This window comes from Aspergillus ibericus (genome assembly GCF_003184845.1).
Source record: "Aspergillus ibericus CBS 121593 unplaced genomic scaffold BO80scaffold_48, whole genome shotgun sequence".
In the NCBI taxonomy this organism is placed as follows: domain Eukaryota; kingdom Fungi; phylum Ascomycota; class Eurotiomycetes; order Eurotiales; family Aspergillaceae; genus Aspergillus; species Aspergillus ibericus.
In genome coordinates this window covers 128696-153148 of record NW_020292146.1, presented here as the reverse complement: position 1 = coordinate 153148, position 24453 = coordinate 128696, and the positions used below count along the sequence as shown (strand labels likewise).

Sequence of the window (24453 nt, the reverse complement as noted above, 5' to 3'; positions counted from 1 at the left end):
GCGCGTGGCCACGACGAGGTAGAACAGAAACCGCCGTTGTGTCAGTAGAATTGGATGATGGCTTGCGGTGACTAGTATGATACCTAATGAGTGCTAAGAAGAATATTTTCCGTGCGAGGTCGGGACCGTCCGAGTTCTATTAATACCCCCGACATGCCGCGGCCACGGATCAATCTCTCCTTCACAAAGTTGGAGGTGGAGAATTGGACCGGGAATTTCTCAAGTGACCGCCTGGACCCTTTCTTGGCCGCGGATGCCCACCCACCACCGCTTATCCCCCCTTCGTCCCTCCCCAGCACCGCCGCGGCTGATGAAAAGCCCCGACGACCCCTCAGGCTTCTGGTTTTTGGATGCGGGCGTGCTAACGGCCAGCTAGTCGCGCCCAGCTTGCGCCAATGGAAGATGCAAGCGACAGCAAAGGCGTGGCACTCTCGCTGGACAATAATGAGCAGCTCTCGGGCCGAGTGCGCTCGGGAAGCGCAAGCAGCGGACACAAGCGCAGCTCCTCAGGCTCGCTGCTGTCGCGTCTTTCCTTTCTCAGAATGATTCAAGCGACCCAGAATACCCCGGAACGAAGCCATTCGGGCATCGAGCCCGATGACGGCGGCGATTTTGGCTCCGGCTTGCGAGGAGGAAGGGCCATGTCGAATGCGATCCAACAACACCGACGAACGCGCAGGAGAAGGGGCTCTCTACGAAAGACCGCTTTGCTAGGCACACGGCTCGATTATCGGGACAAGAAGCAGGCCAGGCTACCAGCAGATGTTCTACGGACCGACCTCAACGGACAACCACAACGACCAGGCCCTTCTCCCCTCCCCTCCGATCCTCAAATACGCCCCTTCGTCGATACAACCTCCCCTGATAGCGAAACCATCACCCAGCAAAGCCCGAACCAACAAGACCGTGGAGGAAACAGTACGTGGACACTCATGGATGCACCACAACGGACCCGGAATGCGGCTGCTTCGCATCGTCAGCAGAATCAATCTAAAGAAAGCATCCTCGGCGATGAGATGATGATCACCGACGATGAAGACCTCATCTCCTTCACTCGCTCCAATAGCCCGAACACTGCCATTGCTGCCGCTGCGACGACCGCCGGGCTCCACCTCCCCACTGCCTCGTCCAGCTCCGATTCGTACTACGCCTTACAGGCCGATTCGACATACCGACCCATCCACCGTGCCAAATCGCCGTTAGCAACACACTCCGTCGACATTGCCAGTACCTCCGAGATCACATGGGACTACTCGGAGACGGAATGGTGGGGCTGGATCATACTGATTGTGACATGGCTGGTTTTCGTGGTCGGGATGGGGAGTTGCTTTGGTGTATGGAGCTGGGCGTGGGATGTCGGTGAGACACCTTACGCGCCTCCGGAGCTCGAAGACGACCCGACGTTACCAATTGTCGGGTACTATCCTGCGTTGATTGTGTTAACGGCCGTGATGTCGTGGGTATGGGTGGTTGTTGCATGGGTTGGGATGAAGTATTTCAAGCATGCTAATATATCCGGGGAAGATATATGAATGCTTTGTTTTTGTTCTTTTCGACGAATCTTCTTTCTCTGTTATGTAGCTGCGCGCTACATATCCCCTTTTTCCTTTGGTTCTGTGTATATATGGTTTAGCGGGTCGGGATGGAGTTTGAGTCTCGATATCGTGGTAATAAATAATTTACTGGCTAGGAAGAAAAAGAGGATTATAATAATAGTATTCCATACAGATGAAGAATGGCTGCAACGAGCCTACTAGTAGTAATAAGTTTATATAGTAGTCATGATGAAATAGTCCCGAAATAGTATGTCCCCGATTTACCACCTGCCCAACTCCGCACCCCAAAAACTCCCGTGTCTAACTACACTGTCAATGTTATCTGGCGCACTAATTTGCGATTTGGATCTGCTGCGGGGCCAGACCGCTATCCAACTTCGACCCACTGTCGTTGATGACACCAGGTTTGGTGTCCACGGTGTCGGCATTCTGCGGTTGCACGGTGGTGCCCGGGGCGGTGCTCACCAGGCCCTTAGACACCGCATAGCAGGAGGAACGATTCTGGTTCAAATCCTCGACGTAGAATTCATCCATGATCGGATGGAGCAGGACGGTCTGTTTGTGAATGGTGACGATGGAGTTGGCAGGGACAGAAACCCAGTTATCTGGGAGGGGGTCAGTGATGACTCACACGCAGCCAGTGAATGCGCACTCACGTCTCTCAAAAGTGATCGGTTCACTAGCCACTAAGACAATATCCGCCCCTTTGTCATGTCGCTCCATCTTGAAGTGTCCTTTATCCTTCCCTTCCACCCACTTGGTCCCAGAGGAGAAGTACAAACTGGCCGGTTCATCCGTCTTACTGCTGATATACCGTGTGCAGATGACGGTGTGGCCATCGGTGGCGGCGAAATTCAACAAACTGCGGGTCTCCACGTTCGAGACATTGTGTCTCTTCGGGATGTCTTTGACGAATCCGTTGATTTTCGCAATCGTCTTGATCATCACTCGGCGCAACAGCGCCTGTCCGAAGCCCTCCGGGCCCGGATCTGAGCTGGGATCCACACCCTCCTTTTCGAGAAGGTCGAGGAAGAGCGCGAATGCCCATTCGCTATCGGTTCCGCCTTTCACGCCGAGGAACCATTTATCGGCGAGGGAGTCGGCCAGTGGCCGCTTGATGTACTGGAATCCACCGATGCCGCCGTTATGCATCCACATCAGCGTGCTGTGCTGGAAGGGGTGGCAGTTGGTGTCGGAGAGAGAGCCCTCTGTAGTTGCGCGCACGTGCGCGAAAATCAAGTTCGAGCAGGTCTTGGAGGCGAGACGCTCGAGGTTCTCGCAGTTCCAGGCGGGGAGCGTGGATGTGAAGATACATGGCTCCGGGCCCAGTTTGGGGTCCGTGTAGAAGCCTACCCCGAAGCCGTCGCCGTTGACCGGACGGCGGTTGTCCTGCATACATAAGTCAGATGGGGTTCTGGGTCGAGGATGCGGGCTGCGTTTGCTGCGCAGGATACCTGGATGCTTGGAATGCTGGACTTACCAGTCGCAGACGGGAATCATATGACTGCGTGAGGATCGAATGGCTGGGTTCAGTGACCAGCTTGCTGAGACGGATCTCATGTCTGCCTTTGTATACCTGGCGACAAGCGGTCAGTGACTTAACTGACGTGGATGGGGCAGATCGGTGCTACATACCAAGAAACGACACATCTTCGGCGAAATTGTTTGGGAGATATGGCCAGTCAAGTGAAGATTTCCCAAAGATTTATTTCTCCGGGAGAAGAAAGAAGCAAACGCAAGGGTTGCTGTGGAGGCTACTTAGTTGTTCTCAGGGCGCAGTGTCACAGCTCGTTCCGACAACGGAGCAGTGCAGTTTCCAGCATTGACCAGCACCAGGCCCAGTCCAATGACACCTGAAAAATCCAAAGCAACTTACCGCACCCGAATACTCTGCGATTCAGCTGGAACAAGGAGTTTAGGGGTTGCTTGTCTGGGTCTATCTGGATGGCGACATCCTTGACCCACGTGACTCACCGAACTTTATACGGGCGGCGAAGCGGCCACTGGCGCAGGTCACGAGACCCGCTCCGGGATTCCCACGGCGGGCCCTCGACGTCGTCGAATGACTGACTGGATTTTGGTTTATCTCCGCCATTCATTCGTGCTCTTCCCCCGAGTTCATCATCCAAGGTCGATCGCCGTGGCTGCTCGCCCGGAAATGCCTGTCCCCTCTGTCTATTTCATCTGAGGTGTATGTGATTTCAGGAACAATGAGCGGGAGGATCCTCTCCCATCGTCTTGTTCCGCTATTGCGGACCGGTCTTTTGGCCCGCCATGTTCATAATGCTGCTGCGAGAACCGGGGGGCTTCTTCGCTCCGATGGCAGCGCTGCTCTTCGAGGACGGGGCTGGCCGATAGGTGCGAATGCGATACATAACAATGTGCCTGCTGTGCGGGCGATCTCTTTTACGCGGATACTCCCTAAACTGGCGCTCAAGCTGGTGAAGCTCCCTGCTATGTTTGGGGGTGCTATGGTAGCAGGTCTAGCTTATTTCCAATATCAAGCTACACGTAAGTGCTCGATGGCCACTCCTATAGCTGCAGATAGTTAATGGTAGTTTGGTTCTCTAGAGGCGGGAAATTATGCTATTGATGTCTTCAAACGTGCGGGGGAAACGGCGAGCGATGCAGCTTCGAGCTTGTTCCAAGAGATCCAGGACATTGCCGGTCAGACACAGCGCGGCTGGGAGAAAACGAAGGAGTCTGTGGAACTTCCAGAATGGTTGCAGAATATTCTACGTCCAAACGAGGACTCGCGGTCTGAGAACGGTGGCCCTGGAGGTGGCAAACCCCCTAAGGAGAGCCGTCTCGGTGCTGCGGCTGCTGGTGCTGCTACTGTCGGAGCTTTCGGTTACGAGGCGTCTGATGAGGAGGATACTCGCTCGGAAAGGAAGATCGCGGAGGATGATCAGATGATGCTTCTCACACGTAAAATGATTGAGATCAGAAACATACTGCAGAGCGTGGGCCAGTCGAATACCCTGACACTTCCGTCGATTGTCGTCATCGGTTCCCAGTCCTCTGGTAAAAGCTCGGTTCTCGAGGCTATTGTTGGACACGAATTCCTTCCCAAGGGTTCGAATATGGTTACCCGGCGGCCGATCGAGCTTACCCTTGTCAACACCCCCAATGCACAAGCTGAATATGGAGAGTTTCCGGCTCTTGGGCTGGGAAAGATCACCGACTTTTCCCAGATCCAGCGGACTTTGACGGATTTGAACCTGGCCGTTCCAGAAAGGGACTGTGTATCTGATGATCCGATCCAGCTCTCTATCTACTCGCCTAATGTTCCGGATCTCTCCCTCATCGACCTTCCTGGCTACATCCAAGTCGCTGGACATGATCAACCCCCGGAGTTGAAGCAGAAGATCTCCGACCTCTGCGACAAGTACATTCAAGCGCCAAATGTCATTCTGGCCATCTCCGCGGCAGACGTGGACTTGGCTAACTCCACTGCCCTCAGAGCCAGCCGCAGGGTCGACCCTCGAGGTGAGAGGACGATCGGAGTCATCACAAAGATGGATCTTGTTGATCCGGAGCGGGGCAATGACATCCTGTCCGACAAGAAGTACCCTCTTCGTCTGGGCTACGTTGGTGTTGTTAGCCGAGTTCCTCAAACGACCGCACTATTTTCCAGGGGCACTGGCAGCAATGTGACCGGTGCCATTCTGAAGAATGAGCACGCCTACTTTTCTGCCCACCCATCGGAGTTCGGGTCGCAATCCGGCGTTTCTGTGGGTGTCTCAACTCTGCGTACAAAACTCATGCATGTCCTCGAGCAGACGATGGCGTCAAGCCTAGCAGGTACTAGGGATGCCATCAGTCAAGAACTCGAGGAGGCTACGTATGAGTTCAAGGTCCAATACAACGACCGTCCTCTCAGCGCAGAATCATATCTCGCGGAGAGCCTGGACAGCTTCAAGCACTCTTTCAAGGCATTTGCCGAGAGCTTTGGCCGTCCTCAGGTGCGCGAAATGCTGAAGAACGAGCTCGATCAACGGGTAATGGACATCCTGGCACAAAGATATTGGAATAAGCCGATCGATGACCTGTCTGCTCCGCTACCGGAATTGGATCCGCTCAGTGACCTTTCCAAAGCTGATCCCGAGTCACTCTACTGGCATCGCAAGCTAGATGCTTCGACATCCTCCCTGACTAAGTTGGGAATTGGTCGACTTGCCACCACCGTCGTCGCAAACGCGATCCAAGCCCATGTGGATCGTTTAATAACCAACTCCACCTTCGCCACACATCCGTACGCCCAAAAGCAGATCGTTGATGCGTGCAACAGCATCTTGAACGACCGATTCTTCAGCACTAGCGACCAGGTTGAAAACTGCATCAAGCCATTCAAATTCGAGATCGAAGTCGAGGACCCCGAATGGACCAAGGGACGTGAGAATGTCAGCAAGACCCTCAAGGATGAACTCAGAGCCTGCGAGGCAGCCTTCAAGCGCCTCGAAGACTCGGTCGGACGACGGAAGCTCAAGGACGTCATGTCGTTTGTTGACAAGGTTCGAAAGGGCGAGGTCTTCCTGGAAGGCGACGGCGCCGGCGGTGCTGGCGGATTCAGCTCCTCCCTGATAGCCCGAGGTATGTTATACCCCCTCTACCCACTTCGATATCACTATCTAACACGAAACAGGCCGCGAGAGCGTCTTCCTCCGTGACCGCGCCGATCTCATCAAAATGCGCCTCCTCGCCGTACGCTCCAAACAATGCTCCTCCAAGAAAAACAAATACTACTGCCCAGAGGTCTTTCTCGACGTCGTCGCCGACAAACTCACCTCCACCGCCGTCCTCTTCCTCAACGTCGAGCTCCTCTCCGAATTCTACTACAACTTCCCCCGCGAACTCGACATGCGTCTCGGCCGCCATCTCTCCGACGCCGAAGTCGAGCGTTTCGCCCGCGAAGACCCGCGCATTCGGAACCACCTCGACGTCATCAAGAAGAAGGAACTCCTCGAACTCGCCCTCCAAAAGATCGAAAGTATCCGTCAACTCGACGGACGCGGAAAGAACAGGGATCCGGACCGTCCAGTGGGTAGTAGGGAACAGAGAAATCGTGGTTGGAATTTATTCTAATCACCCATCCAATCAAAACTTCCTGCCTACTACCAACTTCCGCTACCAGGGCTACTTAATGAAATAGATTTGCCCTTCTCTTTCTTTCCTTCTCCTTCTCCTCATCACCTCCATGTCCCTTCCTTCCTTGTATTTGGCGAAATCATTCGTGTTTCTTTCCTTCTTCCCTTCCCTTCCTCCTCTCCCTCTCCATGTGTGTATCCAACCTCACCTCTACTCTGCTCTATACCTCCCCCCACACCCCCTACTCCCTCCTCAGCGTATACCCTACCCTACCCTTCTCTCCCACACTCTTTATATCTCATTTCCTCCCCTCTTGTATACCAACGTCACACGGGACCGGATCTTGTTCATAGCTGAAGCGTAACTTGACTCTAGGACTGGATAGGATAGGATAGGATAGGATAGGATAGGATAGGCGTTGGCACCAAGTGCTCCTCTCATTCATTATAATAGATTTCTTCTCTTCGAAAAGTTGTGTGTAGATATGAGACTAGTTGATTGATTGTAATTATTTTCTAGATTCTGCAACTGGGAAGGAATGTAGAAATACATTGAGATGAGATAAAGCTTTTGTGAGTAACCCGCCAAATAGCATACAAGACCCAGTATATCCAGAATAAAACCTTTGGAACAAATTATTAGGGAAAGATGAACAAAAGATAGATGAATTGATAAAGACTGAACAAAGAAAAGTATGGCCAATTCTAGCATGTCTAAACAGTAACCCAAACCCGGTCTATCTATTTCGTACAGATAAAAGAAACAAATGCGATGAGGATCAAGGATTCCACACGAGCGACCACTGCATGATCTATGCTCGCTCTTGCGGAATTACCCATTGGACACTGCAGCAAACACAGCAGGGCAGTCTTGATCGTCACTGGTTGCTCACACGAAGCAATTATGACAGACAGAATGGGATAGGCGCCCATTTAGGTCAAGGAAGAAGATGGTCATTCAAACGGCGTCAATGAAGGGGGAATGAGAATAATGAACACGAGTGGAATAGAAAAAGAGGGGTTATCGCTTCGAATTCATGGGCGTAGCATGTCTGCTGATGGTGATACAGTGTCCAAAGTCTTTTGAAGGATGAATTTACTCCCGAGAAACGTCGCGGCCAAACAGCTTGGCCTTGATCCAGTCAACGGCAACCAGGACACGGTTACGAGCTATAATAACGTCAGTATCATAAATTGAACGCAAGTTCGTACAGGGTCACTTACTGCTGAAGCACATGCTCAGGTAAGCACTGCGCCAGAAGAGGTAGGTCATGGTACCACCGCTAGCGATGTTGCCGCTCAGCCAGCTGATGTCTGCAACAGCGCGCTCCTTTCCAATGTAAGCCAGACTACCCTGGTGGGAGTACTGGAAGGGACCAATCTGCTTGGTTCTCCGCAACTGCTTCTGGCGTTCGCGGATCTGGTCAAAGACCTGGTCACGCTCCTCACCCTTGGCCTGGGCCTGGGCATCGGACAGCTGCTTCAAGTCCTTCTCGATCGCTTCGGTCTTGGCCATGGTGTTGAACAGACGGGCAAGGAAGGCACCCTCCTGGCCAGCAACCTGGGCAGTGGGGGCATAGTTGGTGATAGCACAGTCACCGACAGCCCAGACGTTCTCAGTGCCGTTCACAACGAGGTACTCGTTCACGGCGAGACCACGGCGCGAGTCCTTCTGCGCGGGAAGCTGACTCATCAGATCGCGAACCACGGGGCGGACAGCGTTACCGGTAGCCCAGACCAGCAGACCGTAGGGGATACGCTCCAGGGACTTGGAGCCGTCGGGGTTGGTGACCATAGCCTCGATGTACTTGTCGGTGACGTTCTTCACCATGGTCTTGGCGCGGATGCTGATCTTCTCCTCCTTGAAGGTCGATTCGGTGTAGTCGATCAGCTGCTTGGAGAACATGGGGAGCACGTTGGGCAGAGCCTCAACCAGAGTAACCTTGAAGTTCTCCTGGATCTCGGGGATCCACTTCTTCAGGTCATCCTCGAAGAAATCCTGCAGCTCACCGGCGAATTCGACACCAGTTGGGCCACCACCGACCACGACCATGTGCAGAAGACGCTTAACCTCCTCCTCAGTCTGGTCCTTGAACATGGCAGTCTCAACACAGTCCATGATGCGCTTGCGGATCTTCTGAGCATCATCAACCTCCTTCAGGAAGCAAGAGTTCTCCCGCACACCGGGGATGCCTAGTTGTAATTAGAAAGATGACGTCGGCGAGTATGGACATCGAGATACATACCGAAGGTTGCATTCTCAGCACCGACACCAACGACGAGCATGTCAAAGGGCACCTCAGTGTGGGAGATGTCTCCCTTGATCTCGGAGTCATCGCTGATGTACACCACACGCTTCTCGTAGTCGACCTTGGTGGCTTCGGCTTCGTAGAACTTGACGTGGCCGGTCTTCTGGCGGAGAATGTTACGGATGGGCTCCATGATCGAACGGTGCTCGATCAAACCAGTCGTGCAGGAGGGGAGGAGAGGGGTGAAAAGGAAGTAGTTGCGGGGGGAGATGACGACGACATTGTAGTTCTCGGTGTCGAGCTTCTTCAAAAGGGAAACAGTGCCCCATCCGGTACCTGGAGGACGTGGCTCGTGAGTCGATGTTCGGCCGCGATGATGACGCGATAAGCGACACCGGGACGAAGAAACTTACCCAGGATGACCAGGGTCTTCTTCTCCGAGTCAGGGATGACCTGATCCACGGGATGACGCAGCTCGTAGACACTGTAGGCCAGAGCACCAGCCATACCCAGAGTCGAGAGCCAGGTGAGGCGCCAGGTCCAGCGCAAAAACCTGAAGCGCTTCTTGGGCTTGGGGGCCGGGGAAGCCGCAGGAGCGGCATCGGCGTAGGAGCGACGAGCAGCGCGCTGGAACTGCTGCTGTCTCAAGGAACGTGCGGAGCGAAGAACCTGGGGTCGCGTCGAGAGCGACCTGCGCGACAGCGACGACAACTGCATGGCGGCGGAGGGAGAGGCCATCTTGGACCGGATTGCCAGCGTACTTCCAACCAGTGTCGGTGGTGGTCGCACCTAAGCCAAAAGGCAAAGGAAGGGAAGGGGAGGGGGGGAGTGGAGAGGGGTGGGAAGGAGAGAAGAGAGAAGCGATTCAGAGAAATCGATCACTAACAGTAAAGACTGCCAGTGGAAAAATCACCGGCCTTGACAAAGTGAAATAAAAAAATGACTGTGTCAATTAGCTGTTTTGGGCGAATCGGTGTGTCGCTGCAAATCGCAGGGCGGATAATTTTCTCCTTCTGGCACAAGACGCGACTGGCTCGACCGCAAACCAAGTGGGTGCTCGGTCAGCCGGGGTTCCAGTGATTCATTCACTAGGCAGAAAAAGTTTTCAATTCCTGCCTTTTATCAGGCCGGAGGGACCAAAGGCGAGGCTGGTGGTCGAGTTGGAGATGGCAGAAATTGGAGAGGCTCGTGAGGGGGAATTCCTCAGTGGGGAGAAATTCGGCGCGCTCGGGATTGTCTGTGAGGGGAAGCCACTTGCCCGCTCCTGCTGCTGTTGCTGATGATGATGAGGTTCTTTTATTTGATACCAAGTCTTTATCAATTCTAAACAAGGGTGGTGACGATGACGGCGGAACCACACGATGCTCCGTCACCCTCAATACAACTCCGTAGTAGCAACGTGATTGTCCTGTCCGCTCACCCGGATATTGGATGAACCACCGATTATTCCCTACTATCAATTCCCAAGCCTGCATGCCAGCCATGCAATCCCGCGCGCTCCTTCCCGATTCTGTCTCCCACTGGCTTCCTCTCGCGGCCTTTCAGCGATTGGTCTCGCCCGGGCCACCGCTGGCTGACTCAGCTAGTGCCGCCAGCTGGAAACACACGGTCCTTCCCGAGCTTGTCCCCGGCTTCTCCCGCATCTAGAACGACTAGAGAATCCCAGCGTTGACATCTACTCCACCACTTAGTTTTAAACAAAGAGCACGGGGAGAATCCGGGGCAGTCAAGCTCCACTCTTCCTCAATCGCCCGTTTGGCCCCATTATCATCCAGTGACGAGTCCGTTTATTCCCGCAGTTGCCTTTGATCATGCACATCCGCTTGTTGGCAGTGCTGGGGATGTTATCAGGCCGAATCGCCATGTCTTCGCTGCACAGTCGTTGCTCACTTGTCCGAACGTTGTCCCGTCAAAGACGAATCTCGCTGTCATCCGATAGCAGCTGGGCCATCGAGTGTCCTATATCCGTCAACCATCTGAACGAGACACGAGGTCGATGGGCATGTTGTTCCTGTCAGCTACCAGCAATGGTTTCGAACTCGATGCTTCAAACTTATACGGCGGCCTCGGAGGGTCGCTATGGTCGAATAGTCAATGACGTTTGGCATCAACATACTTCACAATCTGTGCCCATGGGAAGATCAACTGTTCGTTGGTGTGCGAACTTGTCACCGTCAGCCATATCCTGAGAGTAAGCCATGCGACATGGCATCATTCAGTGTCCAATGGGAAGGCATACTTGCCCAGTGGGCGTTTTGAAGGTCACCCACTGGCTGCAATCTTCAGACTGTGATTTGAGTCTTCTTGCCCGGCTTCAAGCTAACAATAAGTTGATTAGATAAAGTACGCCCATACTGTAAGGGGCCCACCAATAGAAGCAACTGGCAGGCCCTTGGCGATCTTCGAAAGACCGGCGCTACGAATACAATGTAACGTCCAACGACCGTCCCGAACGACGATGTACGGAGTGTTGGTATTGCATACAAAAGACGGGGTACAAACAAGGCACGGTATGGCAATGCATATCGCACATAACATGTACTTGGACACACCATCTCTTGGTATGCTTACTGCAACCGACGTTGCGCACTCCGTACCGGTCCGAGTATGTAGCACAAATGTCTCAAGTACTACACATTTGACTTGTCAATCGGCGATCCAACCAAGGGCATCTGCAGCTGTATCTGTACGACATCCGCCATTTCAGCAGTCCTTGGGTACACTTGTGAGAACTCACCAGACACAACACGAACCATATCCATAGGTCAGCCATTTTGGGTGGCTTACCTGCATATTTTGGTATGTTGTAGGGGAAGCTGATGTGAGGAAGGTCGTGATGCAAGGAGCATACCCAAATATATTCTATAACACAGGCTGAACAACCGGATATTATGCTTTTCTGGAGTCAGCAGTCGATCTAGACTGCCCCAGACAGCTAGCATCTTCATACCGTGCTTACAGTTCCAGCAATCAGATCAAAGACTATTCCAGGGGTATATGTGCGACATACTACATTTTGATTCTCCATATTGGTCTGATATACCCAACTGAAGACGAGTCATTCACTCCCCTAAACCTATTGAACTCTATGCATGGTCGCTGGGGTCCATGTATCCCTTCGTGATTAGGGATAAGACATGTAGCTGTCTTACGGGGTATTGCTCGTACGTGATAGAAACGAGGCAAACTGTCGTCCAAATTAGGCGGGAAATCATACCCCGTCAGTCATGCTGTCAAGGTTTCAAAAACATGTTCTTGCAATCCGACAGGTCAATTTTGCATCTACAGTTCGATGACGAAACACCAAGAAAGTTCATCGAACAGTATTGTGAAGGGCAGCGATCAATCTACCATCATACGATGTTTAAGCATAACTAGGTCTTAAATACATAGCTATGTTTCTAGCCGGTCAATATCGTATTACCGACTCGTGTAGAATAACATCGTATACCTCTATTCATTACTAAATGTCATTGACATATATCCACAACGATCTACTTCAAGCACGCAAACAAACCTATCAAAAATATAATTCTACCTAATCCCACATACTCTCCTAGTTCTAGAGTCCAGACCTCGAAAATATCCCAAGGCTACCATGAGCCATAAGCAGATACTCGTTAATCCAACCCATAGACATGATTAATAAATGAAGTCTCAACGACGTAAGCCACTACAATAAACAGGAACTAATTACTACCTTTCACTCCAACATTCCCAAACATCAACCAAGAAAACACAATCATAGATTAGTATATATGGGTATACTCCCACTTCATGCATCGTCTACTAAAAGCTCAATTCACCCACCCCCCCCCCTCTCCCCAACTCCTACCATGTAGCTTTACTCGAATGCCATCAACTACTCACAATGGCAATGCAACACGACTCTCCCGGTGTTTTTACACTCTGATATAGAACGAATGCACCTATAACTATGAATGACTTGTCTCAGCATATCAATATATACCTCTCTCTCTTTTCTCTCCCAGGATGTCAATATATATATATATATATATATAGTATAAACTCAGACAACTCATCAGCAAAAACCCTCCATCTACTTGCTTCTCATGAATACATCTTCCATCGGCATACTATCTTATGGTATATACTCTGCGTCTGCATGGCCACCAAGAATAAATAGATGATCTGATTTATCGACATACATAGTACAGGATGGTTCTTTACATGAGCTTCTTCCACCCCTTCCTGCTTGCAGAGGTACTTCTTTGTCTCGATGTGAGGTCATATATCGGGGATATAATATATATATATATACATATATATGTATATATATATTTTTTGTTGAGTTTGCTTTTGGTAAGGAGATTGAGAAGTGCGGAGCGAGTACCTGTCTACTTTGGAGTATTTGTTCTATGGGATGGAGTAACTGTTTGAGATAGGGATGTGGTTGTCGGATTGTTGCGTATCGTGTTACGGGGGCATATAAGTTTGTATATCTATGTGCGTGTAATTGCAAGTACATAGTATCCGTGATTCGAGTATATTCGTTTCGATATTCTTCTTTCCAACACCCGGGGCGAAACGAGGGAATATATATTTATTATCTCGAGTGTTAAACAAGGATATACACTGAATCGTCCAGATACGAATAGGGATAGCAGTCATAGTAGGGAGTATATACGATCAAGTTGGCATACTACCATACTGCTATACCATCTCTACTGAGTACTTACTACCAATCAATACCCATTGCTCAAGTCCAGGGAAAGCCCATGGCAGACCACCCAGATTTTCACAGAAGATGTTGTGATATTGTATCCATCTATATACGACAACCCCATTGAATTACGAAACAGCCACATCAAGATAGATCATCTCAGCGCTGAACCTTTGTTCAAAGTTGAAAGGCTGCCCTAGGATAGCTGGCATACACGTAACTATCGGCGTTCATAGCCACCGAATCATAATCACTGTCATCAACTACAACACATATGTATGTGGGTAAAATGTATCCGGGCATCACCGCTACAATGGAATGTCTTCAACGAGATTGGAAGACATGGCGATAGGTTGTGCCTGAAAGAATGCAGTCATACACACAGACAGTATACTCTGTTCTTAGGAGGACAGACCAACGGTGTCAAGATGACCATGGACAAGTACACGAGACGGCGTGGTAACTCCGGACCCGTGAGGCTGTCAGGCTGCCGAGAATTTCGTGCTTGCTGGGTGGCTTGCTTTTTCGGGGTATGCTCTTTCGCAGGGAAGCAACGTTGCTTTTTCCAAGCTCGTTTTTGAACCCAAAAATGTGTACATCGTACATATGCAAGCGAGATGGTCTCGTTCAGTTAATTTAATCCAAACAGGCCTGGGATGCCCGGCCTTGGAGTGTTTAATCGACCGTCCGTGAGATAGGCTAGACATGTATGTTGTGTATATTCGTCCTCAGTTAGTGTGGGTTAGCTCCGGTGTTATCATGTGGAAATGAGAGGAGGAAAAAGCAAGTATGCGGTGCTCGAGTTCATGTGTACTATCCCAGAATCCTGCTCCGTAGGAGAGGGACAACAAGTTAGTAACCCGAGCCCTGGGTCTAGATCGAACCAGCGGCGACCAAGGCAGGCATCGGTAAGCATGAGCGACCAACTCGACAACGTGTACAGGACTCGAGCTCAAGCCAGCTGATATGTCGAAGTTGGTTCATCTGAGCAGAAAGTGGTGTCCACAGACCCTGTCAGCATCTCAGAGGGACGATCGCAGTCTCTAGTGCACTGGCAGTCTGATCGATTAGGTCATTCACTGATCGAAGTCCAGGCCTTACGTGTCCTCCACAAGTGGGATTGCGATGATAACGTTTGCATGTGGTCATGTATGCGAGATTTCCGGGTTGGGTTAGGGACCAGAATCCTCGGAGGAGTGCAGCGACAGTCGTGGTGGGATCCAGATCATACGGGGACCAGTATATAGGCTCTGCTAGTACTGGCAGGGATGGAAAAGATCGGAAGACAGATGGACCAGGGATAGGAATTCGGTACTTTTACGCTACCTGCCTGGTGCGGAGCCTGCTGCCACTGCCACGATCAAGTGGATGACGAGGACGGCGAGGGACTTGTCCATTTCTTTCCCAGGAAGTAATGGAGGACGGATGTGGCTCAGGTGGATGAAGTCTGATGGTGAGACGGGATTCGTAAAGGGACTCCATCGGTCCCAGGCTGAGAGGAGGAAGGAGAGCAAGTTACGTAGCTCGACTTGCATTGGCGATGCCTCGAGACTGACTTCAAAGTTGGGGGGATAGTGGTACCATACGATACTGAATACCCGGTACAGACTCCATACATCCATAGTACATACCTCCAGGTAAGACACGTCCAGTCACTGCAAGTGACACGCTCATTGGCGACTAATTCTACGACTCGATCTGGTCTGGCGGGGAAGGTAGGTTCCAGTTTCAGGCCAGACAAGTCACCGTGAAGGCACTCCGGAGGAGACTCAAACATTCGAGCCGTTGGAAAAGGGAAAACGGGAGCGAGGCAACAGAAACCTTGAGGGGGCTTCGACCCGGAGTTGAGGTCAGGCTCCAACCACCCCGACGGATGCATCTGATGCAAAAAGCCTCCGTGGGTAATGTTGGCTTCGGGATCGTGATCGTAATCGCGATGATCTGGGGACTTTCCTCTCTGGCCAGAGGCAAAAGGGTGATACCAACTCCTCCTGCGCACCCGCCCGTCGAATGGTCATCGCCGAGCTTATTGCTAATCAATACGGTCGCAGAGTTCGAGGGTTGGTCCAAAACGCGATAAGCCGCGTGCTTCCACGGCCGGGATTCAGCAGCAGCCTCGGCTGGACCAATCCAGTACTCCGTCCCCCATCTGAGGATCTTCATCTTCTTCATCATCATTATCATCGTCATCATCATTATTACGAAATTCGGGACTGCGACTTCGAAGGAAGAAGGGTCGTTTCCAGGCGTTTTGCAAATCAGCCCACCGGATGCGTTCCCCTGGTTCCCCATGGTTGCAAACTACGGAGTAAGCCTTGACATCGACGCGCCCCTGTAATCGGGACGGCTGAATGGCGGCATTGGAACCCTTTCCATGGTAGATGTGCCGTGGTCGTGAGCAAGGATCGATAGCCTCGTCTCATGTTGAACCGACGCAACTGCTGCCTGTTTAACCGCGCTCAAGGGAGGACGAAGGGGGGTCGAGTCTCGACTACGTAGCAGTTGGTCGGCCGCAGTAAGCTTGCACACACGCCTGGCTTCAGATGAAAGCTTAAGCTGCAGTATCATATCGCACAAAGGGTGCGATGTATCATGCTTATCCTCCACACGAGGATTGTTTGTTTACCCTCGAATAAGCTGGCTGCTTCGACAGCATCGAGCCGCAAGGATTAGAAACTGCAAGGAGCCTGGAAAGGCAGCAAGGTGGGAAGGACGGGCAAGAATGCTCATCTTCAGGGGAGAGAGAGAGAGGAAAGCTCCCGGAGCGTAGGACCGGTCCTTGCGTACGCCCTTCGATTCGGACCCCGTCTGGTGATGCGATCACTCGTGGGTGGACTGAAGGTGCAAAATGATGGGGGGGGAAGCTGGGGATGGGGATGGGGATGACAACCCACGGGCAGCGAGAGCGGCACCTTCAGGCTGGTTGCGTGATAAGAGAGAAAATCTCCGAGGAGTCGTTACCCGTTTTGGTCCACATAGTGATAGGCCCGGCCAGTTCATGCAATATGGGTCGAGTCGAGTCATGGATGAAGACTTGATGATTTGATCAGTCCCGCCGACCAGAGTAATCAGGGCTTAGCCGTAGTAGAGTCTGGTTTGGAGGACTGGATCTCATGCAATCAATTTCCAGCCGGGTCCGCGCGGTACGAGAACGAGTATTACATAGATAGTAGTACTTACTATGTAGGAGATAGTATCGACGCTGCCGATCTGCTTATTCCCAGGGCCACCCCATTGTTTCCGACCTTGGAGACAACACACCGCGAGATGCCTAGTCAAAGCTATTCACCCAATGACTGTGCCAGGGAGGGGATCCCGAAAAAGTTAAGACACCGGGGCTGGAGGTGGTTATCCACCTCCATCACCAGTCACCACAGAATCACCGCATAGTCACCCCCGGCGGGTAAAGAGGATCACCTCGGATGGCCAGGGTGAGTTGATCGGATGCATCGTTGCTGGGCTCTGGTGGAATTCCATTATATTAGGCTGCACCTTGTGTAATAAGTATGACCACTTAGGGCCGTCATCACCCTCGTCATGGATGACCAGAAACCTACTCGATCAGGAAGGCCGATAATTTCCCAGGCGGTTCAGGATCGAAGGAATTTTGTTGCGGCCCCTGCGCGAATGAAAGCAAATAGCCTGTCGGTAAACGGAACCAGAGGCCAGGGGAGGTACAGTGGTACTATGGACATCGTAGTACGGAGTACATCGTGATGACTAGAATAGTTAGTCCGTAGGCACTAGGTCATCACGATAATGATGATATTAATAAGAGGGGGACGATTTTGATCAGTGGCGGCAGTTGCTAAGCGGTTAATTTCAGCGTGAAGTACGTAGTGAAGGCGTACTCCGTACCGAGTACCTGATGCCTGCCTACGGGGGACCAGGGAGGTTACTTGGCAGTTTAGTGTCTCTGGTGCAGAAGACCCGAGTACTGGCGGTGACCCTCTTGGCCTCGGCCAGTCCACTGCACCCGGACATTTCTGGGCTGTTGTCACTTGTCGCGGCTAAGTATACTACTCCTGTGTCGGTAGTACCATAGTAGTAGTACTATGTAAGTAGGTGGGTGGATATGTGCTGTGGCAAGCATGCCTTTATTCGTTAAACATCAACCAGTAGTCACCAACTATGAGAACGGCGGTCCATACGTAGCACTAATGAGCAGAGACCTGCAAGCTTCAATTCCTGCGCTCTTCTCGCCTCGCCCTGAGTCGGCAGATGACGGCAATGAAAGGCATGTCATTAGTGCGTATATCTGGTTGCGATGGCAGTTGGGCCCAATGACACGATCCGTCTTGCTCTGCCCCTCTGAGAAGGCGAAGATTCAATTTCATTGAACCCAAATGCGCAGAGCCAGAAGGGCTAATTGCCCGGGGCAAAACCGACAGGCGCCAAGGCAAAGATAGGAAAGAAATAATACTAATGAAACCAAAAAGTTAAAAAGAATGCAAAAGAAAGGGAAAAAAAAATAGTCTTTCGAAAACGAGAAAAGCTTAAGCTGGTAGCCATCGTTGGGGAGCTCGACCTACTACGAAGTAGATAGGTAGATACGACGGAGGAATAGATACCTGCTGCTGGTCTGAACAGCAGCTCCATATCTATTCTAGGAAGGTTAGTGGATGAAAGCCAACCGGCGTCTAAGGATACCAGACCCCCAAAGCAGCAGACATTCACCGAAAATGGCCTCGTATGAGCTTCGATCGCCGCGTCAACTCGCCATTGTTCGTTCTAGCAACATCAACTAGCATCGTTGCCTGTGCCCGCCGCTGCGCCCGAGTGCTCGGGTGACAAACGACCCAAGGATGCCCACCAGCCCCAGTTTTTCAATCTGGATGGAGCTCGAAGGTTTGAGAATAGTTCACTCACAACGGGGGGGACGGAGTCATCACCTATGCTATGAATTGGTTATGGTTTCGGTCGGGGTTGACGGACTCGTCTCCGTGATGATGATGAACTGGATGACCGATCGTGGCTATTTCTGAGCTGGGAAAGAAGTGGCACGCACGCTCCACTTGGATTTCTCCCTCTCAGTGCCGGAAGTTCTGGAACATCTCCAACCCACCCTGTCTATTTGTTACACTTACTACTTACTCCGTACACCGTATCGCTCTGAGTCGTGATGACCCAGAGGCCAGGCTGCAAAAATAAAGGAACGGTCCAAGAGTGTCTCCTCTCTGACGCCTCTGATTCGATGGACTCCCCCCCTCATTAAGTGCCCGCGACTATCCAGACTTTCAGCTAGTGGCTGTGATACCAATTGGAATGCGGAGCGGCAGACTCCATATGCAAGTGCAAAAAAGGGCGTCGACGTAGCTTTCGAGGTTTCCTATGGGGCTGCGGTGATTTCTCACGGCCATGCGGACTTAACCGATTCTTGTCGGAAAGAAGGTTGAAGAAGGAACCTAGAAATCCCACCTTTGAAGCGTAAAAGGGGAAGGACCAGGGGCCAACGCTACGACTAGCCAGTAGCCACTATGCCGAGCTCCATCCAATTCGTACTCCGTTGATACTACCACTACCACATAGTAGGTCCTAGATAGCTCCAGGGAAATGGTCGAGAGCCCTAGCGACCCGACGTTATCAGTTTTCTTTATTGGCACTAAGTGGCGTGCAGTTTCCATCGTTTCTTTTTCACCTGCGCTGGGTTGGTTGGGCCATCACCTGATTCCGGCTGTAAAATCATCTGCGGTCGATCCCCAGTTGTTGCTGCGGTTATTGTTCTTATTGTTGGCGACGACAACAACAGGAATGATGATGAGAATGATGTTATTCGGACAAGTCATCTCTCCAGGGTGCAGGTGCCAATCAGTATCTAGTATCTACGAGTCGACCAAAGTATCCATCGTCTCCCGACCCGTCCAGATGGAGCGGCTGTCAAAGTCTCACTCGTTTTTATTCTTGGAAATGGGTGCAAGGCTGATATGATTCGGTAAACCTGAAGCCACAAGCATGGACGAGCTCCGCAACAATGCCAATCAATAAAGGACCCAGACGGATTTCGCCCGACCCAGCGCTGCCATTGCCTGAGTTTCATCATGCGGTCGTTCCAATCATTACGCCCGAATCCTTTGCAAGTCATGTCAAGCCCACCTGCAGAGTACATCTTATGGTACGAAGTAGTCCATGGCCGCCACACGCCGGGAATAATAATAATTATTAACATATGAACGATGATCAAGAAGTCCAACCAAGAGATCAAGGTTCCTCCATCTCGACAGGGTTCATTTACATAATGAAAAGACAGCCGAGGCGAAGGAGGCCTATCGAATCAAATGATAGGAAGGACTCCGTACTCGATGCTAACCACTCCTTTTTTTTTGGGGTCACGTTCGTGGGATAAAATTGTCATAGGACTCGGAACACGTTCGGTATTGCCTCAATAATCTCGGATGAACAACTCCTCAACCAGCCTTCGCAGGGGGGGCGGCGGGGGTTGATCGGTAGCCGCACTTTGAAAGGGCCTGACGAATAACAACGAGAGTTCTTGGGTGCATCGCATCCATCACTTACTCAATTGATCTGCTCCAGTGGTCTTGCACTGTCATAACGCCATGCCTGAACTATCAAATTGGGATTGGGATTTGGATTTGGATTCCCCCCTGAACTTAGTCAGTGGTACGTGCATGGGGGGGGCAAGGGCACTACGACGGCAGTCTAGGGTCAGGGAGGGAAGTTCTCCGACGGCGATGCACCTGCTAACGAACTAACCACCAGCCTACATCCCAGGCGAGGTGCGACTTGGTACAGGCACAGGAAGCGATCGTTACGCTAGCGACCACAGGAGTGGCTATCTCCAACCTTTCGGGTTCGAGGTTGAGAAAAGGAAAGCCTCCGGGACACTGATAATCGTCGCGTTCAGGGCTAGCCAAAGTTCAAGCGCCATCGGTCGACAATCAGACCCCGAAGTCAGCTCGTCGCCCCGAACGCAGAAACAAGACGCGTCCGGAAGTGGTCCAAGATGAGACACAGATTAATCCTCAGCCGCCAACTATTATTGATCACCGGCCGGTACGAGGTATATGAAATCATAATCAATGCCAATAATATCAATAATAATAATCATCCTCAAGCGCGTGCCGGCCAGGATCGATTCGAAGCAATGGCGCGTTTCCGCGGTCCATGGCCAACAGGACGGACGGCGTACGAGCTGCTCTCCCTGAGCTCTGGCCACCAATAGTAGGCCCATCATCATTCCATGATTGTCCCCATGAACCAGACACAGAGATGTATATCCCGTTCGCGCGCCGAACATTCAGTATACTCCGTACTATTCGCGGAACATAATTGATTGACTTGAAGCATGCCCACTCGCCCGTCTCCCCCAAAGGGTATTATGAAGTGCGACCAGCCGGTATTACAAAGGGTACTTTCTGCTGCGTTCTCTTTCCTGGTTTGGCTCACGGTGATCGTACTTCTGGTTGTATACTCATCCGTAGGGATTGATTACTTTTTCGACCGTGTACGCTGTATACTCCGTACTGTCCCCGTCACCTGGACGTAGTGCCTTCACCCATGCTAGGGACCCTGGAGTGGTGAGGAGGTGGGTGTGAATGACTGACTGTTGTATTGGATCCAGCAGTGCCCCCCTCCCTCTCTCCATTGTTAGTTTCAGGACTACTGCCGCGGATATGTGCGCGATGTGGGTGATATCAAACCATGGAAAGTCAGGTTCCTTCTTTCGGCCAAGTCAATGACAATAATGAAGGACGCGGACGTACACGAGCAGCTGACAGGATGCACAGGAAAAACCCAAATCAACAACAGCCGCCCTGCGCCTTCATGGGTCGGGTCCTTGGCTGGGGTGGGTTCTCCCTTTTTCGCCTGCCGGGAATGACCAGCGGCGGCGCCCTCTTCCCTCGAGACCGAGTCACCGCAGTGGCTGCAAAACCGGTGGCGGAAACAACGAATGGGCCAGATCGAATTTCCGTCCGTCGCTCGAATGCTACTAAGGCAAGTCGGGTCCTGCTGGGAGCCTGGGCGGGCGTCGTAGAAGGGCACCGAAACGGTGCGCCCATTTTTCATGGTTCGGGCCATACACGGAAGATTACGACCGGGCGGAGTATGACGGCAGAGAAGGAAGAGAGGAACCTGGAAAGGCGCAGGCGCAGGCGACGAGAGTTGGGGAGTTGGGTGGTGTGGTCGCGCGGATTGGCTGGCGGGCCTGCCTGGGTTGAGGTGTGGATAACTTCCCATACCACCTCAGAACCATCTGGTAATCTCCATCTCCCCGGGCGGTGGATAAGGGTATGGTATCATGGGTATGTTATGTAGCACTTGTACACAGCAAGCGAGTCGCAGGAGCCCGGTCGGCCCCGCGACCATCCATTATTCATTATCCATGACTATTCATACTGCTAGTAGCGAGCACTAGACGACTAGGTCTGCTGGTGATGGGCACTAGAGAGGCAGGCCGACCGTCACAGTCACAAGGGGCGCCTACCTCGATATGATTATGATGATGATGGTGGTGGTGGTGGCCGGTGGTGCTGCTGAGCCCAACTTAGCGGTACCTAGTGAGTGGTCCCCTCTTAGTCCTTCGTAGTCTCAGCTGCCTCCGGCTCCTCTGCCTAAGGTACGGGGTCGTCCTTCGCACCACCCATCGCCCTCCTCCAAGGCTCAAACCATCTCGAGTGGAAGGCCCACGCTCACAGCGATTGGCTGGTGTTTTCAGATCGATGGAGTCGGCCATTTGCTTCCCGCCTGGTGATTGGTCTCTCATCTCATTACGCCTCTCTGGGTCGTTGTGTGCAGCTTATCCATCCAATTCTCGGACTCACACATGCCTTACATGCCTACATGATGGATACGCAGCATCCTGCCTTGGCCCCCCTCATTACACAGCGGGTGGATAACGGCCAGGCGAGCACCTCGTCGTATGCGACGCCGTAAAGTTTCCCGAATCGCTTGGAGAGGTCGTCATGACGGGCGTGTGCCCAGGCCGGAGAAACACTATATCGGTATTACCGTTACTTGGGCGCACCTCTTACCTGTCCAGGACATGGGTCCTAATCCACTTCGAGTTAGTTGCCCGCAGGCTGTCCAACCGCCCAGTTTGTTCCCATACCTCCCAACCTATCCGGACCCGTTCCATACCTGACGCGGTTGGTGCTGTGGTGTGAGGGAGATACATTTGGTCGCCGGGCCATACAGAATTCCTTTCCCCATGACAACCCGAGCCACCCAAAGCTGAGCCCGGTACCCTTGCCATCATCTACCACCAATATTTGCCGACAAGTGATTGATTGACTTTGGATTTGCCTGGCGCCTTACTAAGGCCGTGACCAGTGACCAGTGACTCGTAGTTGACCAGCCTCTACTACTAGTACCAACCACGGACTAGATCCGTTTTAGCCACCATGACCCTCATACAGCTGCCGTACGCAGCGATCCATAATTCCCATGCTTTCCCCCCCCCGCCTCTTTTCCCTCCCCTCCCTTTCTGCCCGTCCCCAGTCGCTGCGCACTTTAATGCGTGCGGCCCTAACGCCTTTTGGGAAGGATGCCGTAAGAATTGTTTGATTATTACGCAGTGACCAAAGGCAGTGTACTTTTCCGTACCGAGAGTTTTTCATTCCTTTGCCTTCCGCCGGGTTGAACTAGAACTGGCGATCAACCACATCCGAGTGCACAAACCTCCCTTCGTCCACTCTCTCCCGTGCCTCCCGGGGGCTGCTGAGCAATGCCCACCCCTTCTCCCTTGGTGTAAGATATCTTTGCCTTTTCCTGTTTCGTTCCTTTTTTTTTTTTTTTTTTTTTTTTTTTTTTCTCTTTCGTTCCGTTTAATTTATTTTTGGCGGGGTTCATCGTTTATTATTTCACCCATTGCTTTTGGGGTTGTAGTACTTGGTTGTGAGGAGGATCTTTGCCTTTTAGATGATTACTGCATGTCTTTCCACTTTAGTACCGAGGAGTGAGAATCAGAAGAGTAACTGCAACAACGGAACAGATGCAGCAGTATGTACTTCAGTCCAGTCACCAAAAGGAAAAAAATAATAAAATGCGAAAATAAGAAAAGAAAAATCCCAATCCAATCTGGGCGGCACACCACGACGGTTGCAATGCGACGCTAAACCCGACTTATTATTGGATCTGATATGGGTCCTACGGAGTTAGCAGGCACGTATTATTCCAAGACCGCGCGAGGTTCTTGTCCGAACTTCCACCCCTCTTCCTTTTCCCTCCCCTCTCCAAAAAAGCCCCCTTCCCTGGACCAGTAAAGTGACCTACAGGCGCTAGAACCTAACACTGGATCTGGTCTAGGGCTGCTGACATTGTTACCCTTCCACTACTCCGTAGCATGCATCCACTTTGTTCCCCCCCCCCCTCCCCGTGGCTCTGACATCAACCGGTATTTCATTCTCTTCAAGACAAAGCAGAGACAATCAAACCCGGGCAGCCAAACCGGAACCGACCCAAACGAGGCCAGAAAGGAGGATCAACCCTCTGGACCTGCGTCCGGGTCAAACTTTGTCTATCCTGTATGGGCACAGCACTTTCTCCGGACGAGAACTAGCCTACCCTGGCTCCTCTAGCGGAGTTGCTGTGAAGATGATTAGCTATTTGCTGGATGGAGGATGAGGTCTTGACCTCATCCTTCATTATTAGTACCTTTCTTTTACTTTTTTTTCTCATTTCCTGAATTTTTATTATTTTTATTTTTATTATTCGGCCTTATTCAATTTGAATCCGTTCTCCTATATGGGTTCACATCCATCGAACATCGTTTTTTGATTTATTTTATTTTACCTTTTTTTTCTCTCTTTTGCTCTAAATTAACTCCCTTGACTTTCCTTTATGATCGTCTCATGGCCCTTTTAAATTACCTGGGATATAATACTTTTTTATAACTGGTTGTACTTGCAACCGAACTTGGT

The 24453-nt window shown here is 51.6% G+C and overlaps 8 protein-coding genes across 8 annotated transcripts; 3 read left to right on the top strand and 5 right to left on the bottom strand.

The window, feature by feature from the left end:
* Positions 1–197: 197 nt before the first annotated feature.
* Positions 198–1713, top strand: BO80DRAFT_428484 (PIG-Y family protein). Its single transcript, XM_025720263.1, has one exon. It carries the CDS (start codon positions 396–398, stop codon positions 1530–1532), a length of 1137 nt encoding a protein of 378 aa, XP_025571472.1. The 5' UTR covers positions 198–395; the 3' UTR covers positions 1533–1713.
* On the bottom strand, positions 1703–3473 carry BO80DRAFT_428483 (glutamine amidotransferase subunit DUG3). Its single transcript, XM_025720262.1, has 4 exons — positions 3192–3473; positions 3037–3132; positions 2213–2945; positions 1703–2161 (listed from the first exon to the last, which is right to left on the bottom strand). Exons 1-4 carry the CDS (start codon positions 3204–3206, stop codon positions 1887–1889), a joined length of 1119 nt encoding a protein of 372 aa, XP_025571471.1. The 5' UTR covers positions 3207–3473; the 3' UTR covers positions 1703–1886.
* A 167-nt stretch (positions 3474–3640) lies between these two features.
* On the top strand, positions 3641–7112 carry BO80DRAFT_415357 (dynamin-related GTPase MGM1). Its single transcript, XM_025718140.1, has 3 exons — positions 3641–4067; positions 4128–6149; positions 6202–7112. The coding sequence occupies exons 1-3, from the start codon at positions 3767–3769 to the stop codon at positions 6639–6641; spliced, it is 2763 nt and encodes a 920-aa protein (XP_025571470.1). The 5' UTR covers positions 3641–3766; the 3' UTR covers positions 6642–7112.
* A 432-nt stretch (positions 7113–7544) lies between these two features.
* Positions 7545–9878, bottom strand: BO80DRAFT_198845 (alternative NADH-dehydrogenase). Its single transcript, XM_025714184.1, has 4 exons — positions 9306–9878; positions 8890–9228; positions 7868–8836; positions 7545–7813 (listed from the first exon to the last, which is right to left on the bottom strand). The coding sequence occupies exons 1-4, from the start codon at positions 9628–9630 to the stop codon at positions 7740–7742; spliced, it is 1707 nt and encodes a 568-aa protein (XP_025571469.1). The 5' UTR covers positions 9631–9878; the 3' UTR covers positions 7545–7739.
* Positions 9879–10539: 661 nt separating this feature from the next.
* Positions 10540–11215, top strand: BO80DRAFT_198835 (uncharacterized protein). The gene has a single exon (XM_025714183.1). The coding sequence runs from the start codon at positions 10704–10706 to the stop codon at positions 11079–11081; it is 378 nt and encodes a 125-aa protein (XP_025571468.1). The 5' UTR covers positions 10540–10703; the 3' UTR covers positions 11082–11215.
* A 3656-nt stretch (positions 11216–14871) lies between these two features.
* BO80DRAFT_428480 (uncharacterized protein) lies at positions 14872–15161 on the bottom strand. Its single transcript, XM_025720261.1, has one exon. The coding sequence runs from the start codon at positions 15109–15111 to the stop codon at positions 14899–14901; it is 213 nt and encodes a 70-aa protein (XP_025571467.1). The 5' UTR covers positions 15112–15161; the 3' UTR covers positions 14872–14898.
* On the bottom strand, positions 15127–16132 carry BO80DRAFT_198645 (uncharacterized protein). The gene has a single exon (XM_025714182.1). It carries the CDS (start codon positions 15866–15868, stop codon positions 15305–15307), a length of 564 nt encoding a protein of 187 aa, XP_025571466.1. The 5' UTR covers positions 15869–16132; the 3' UTR covers positions 15127–15304.
* Positions 16133–21173: 5041 nt separating this feature from the next.
* BO80DRAFT_428476 (uncharacterized protein) lies at positions 21174–21823 on the bottom strand. Its single transcript, XM_025720260.1, has one exon. The coding sequence runs from the start codon at positions 21770–21772 to the stop codon at positions 21194–21196; it is 579 nt and encodes a 192-aa protein (XP_025571465.1). The 5' UTR covers positions 21773–21823; the 3' UTR covers positions 21174–21193.
* Between the last annotated feature and the right edge of the window lie 2630 nt (positions 21824–24453).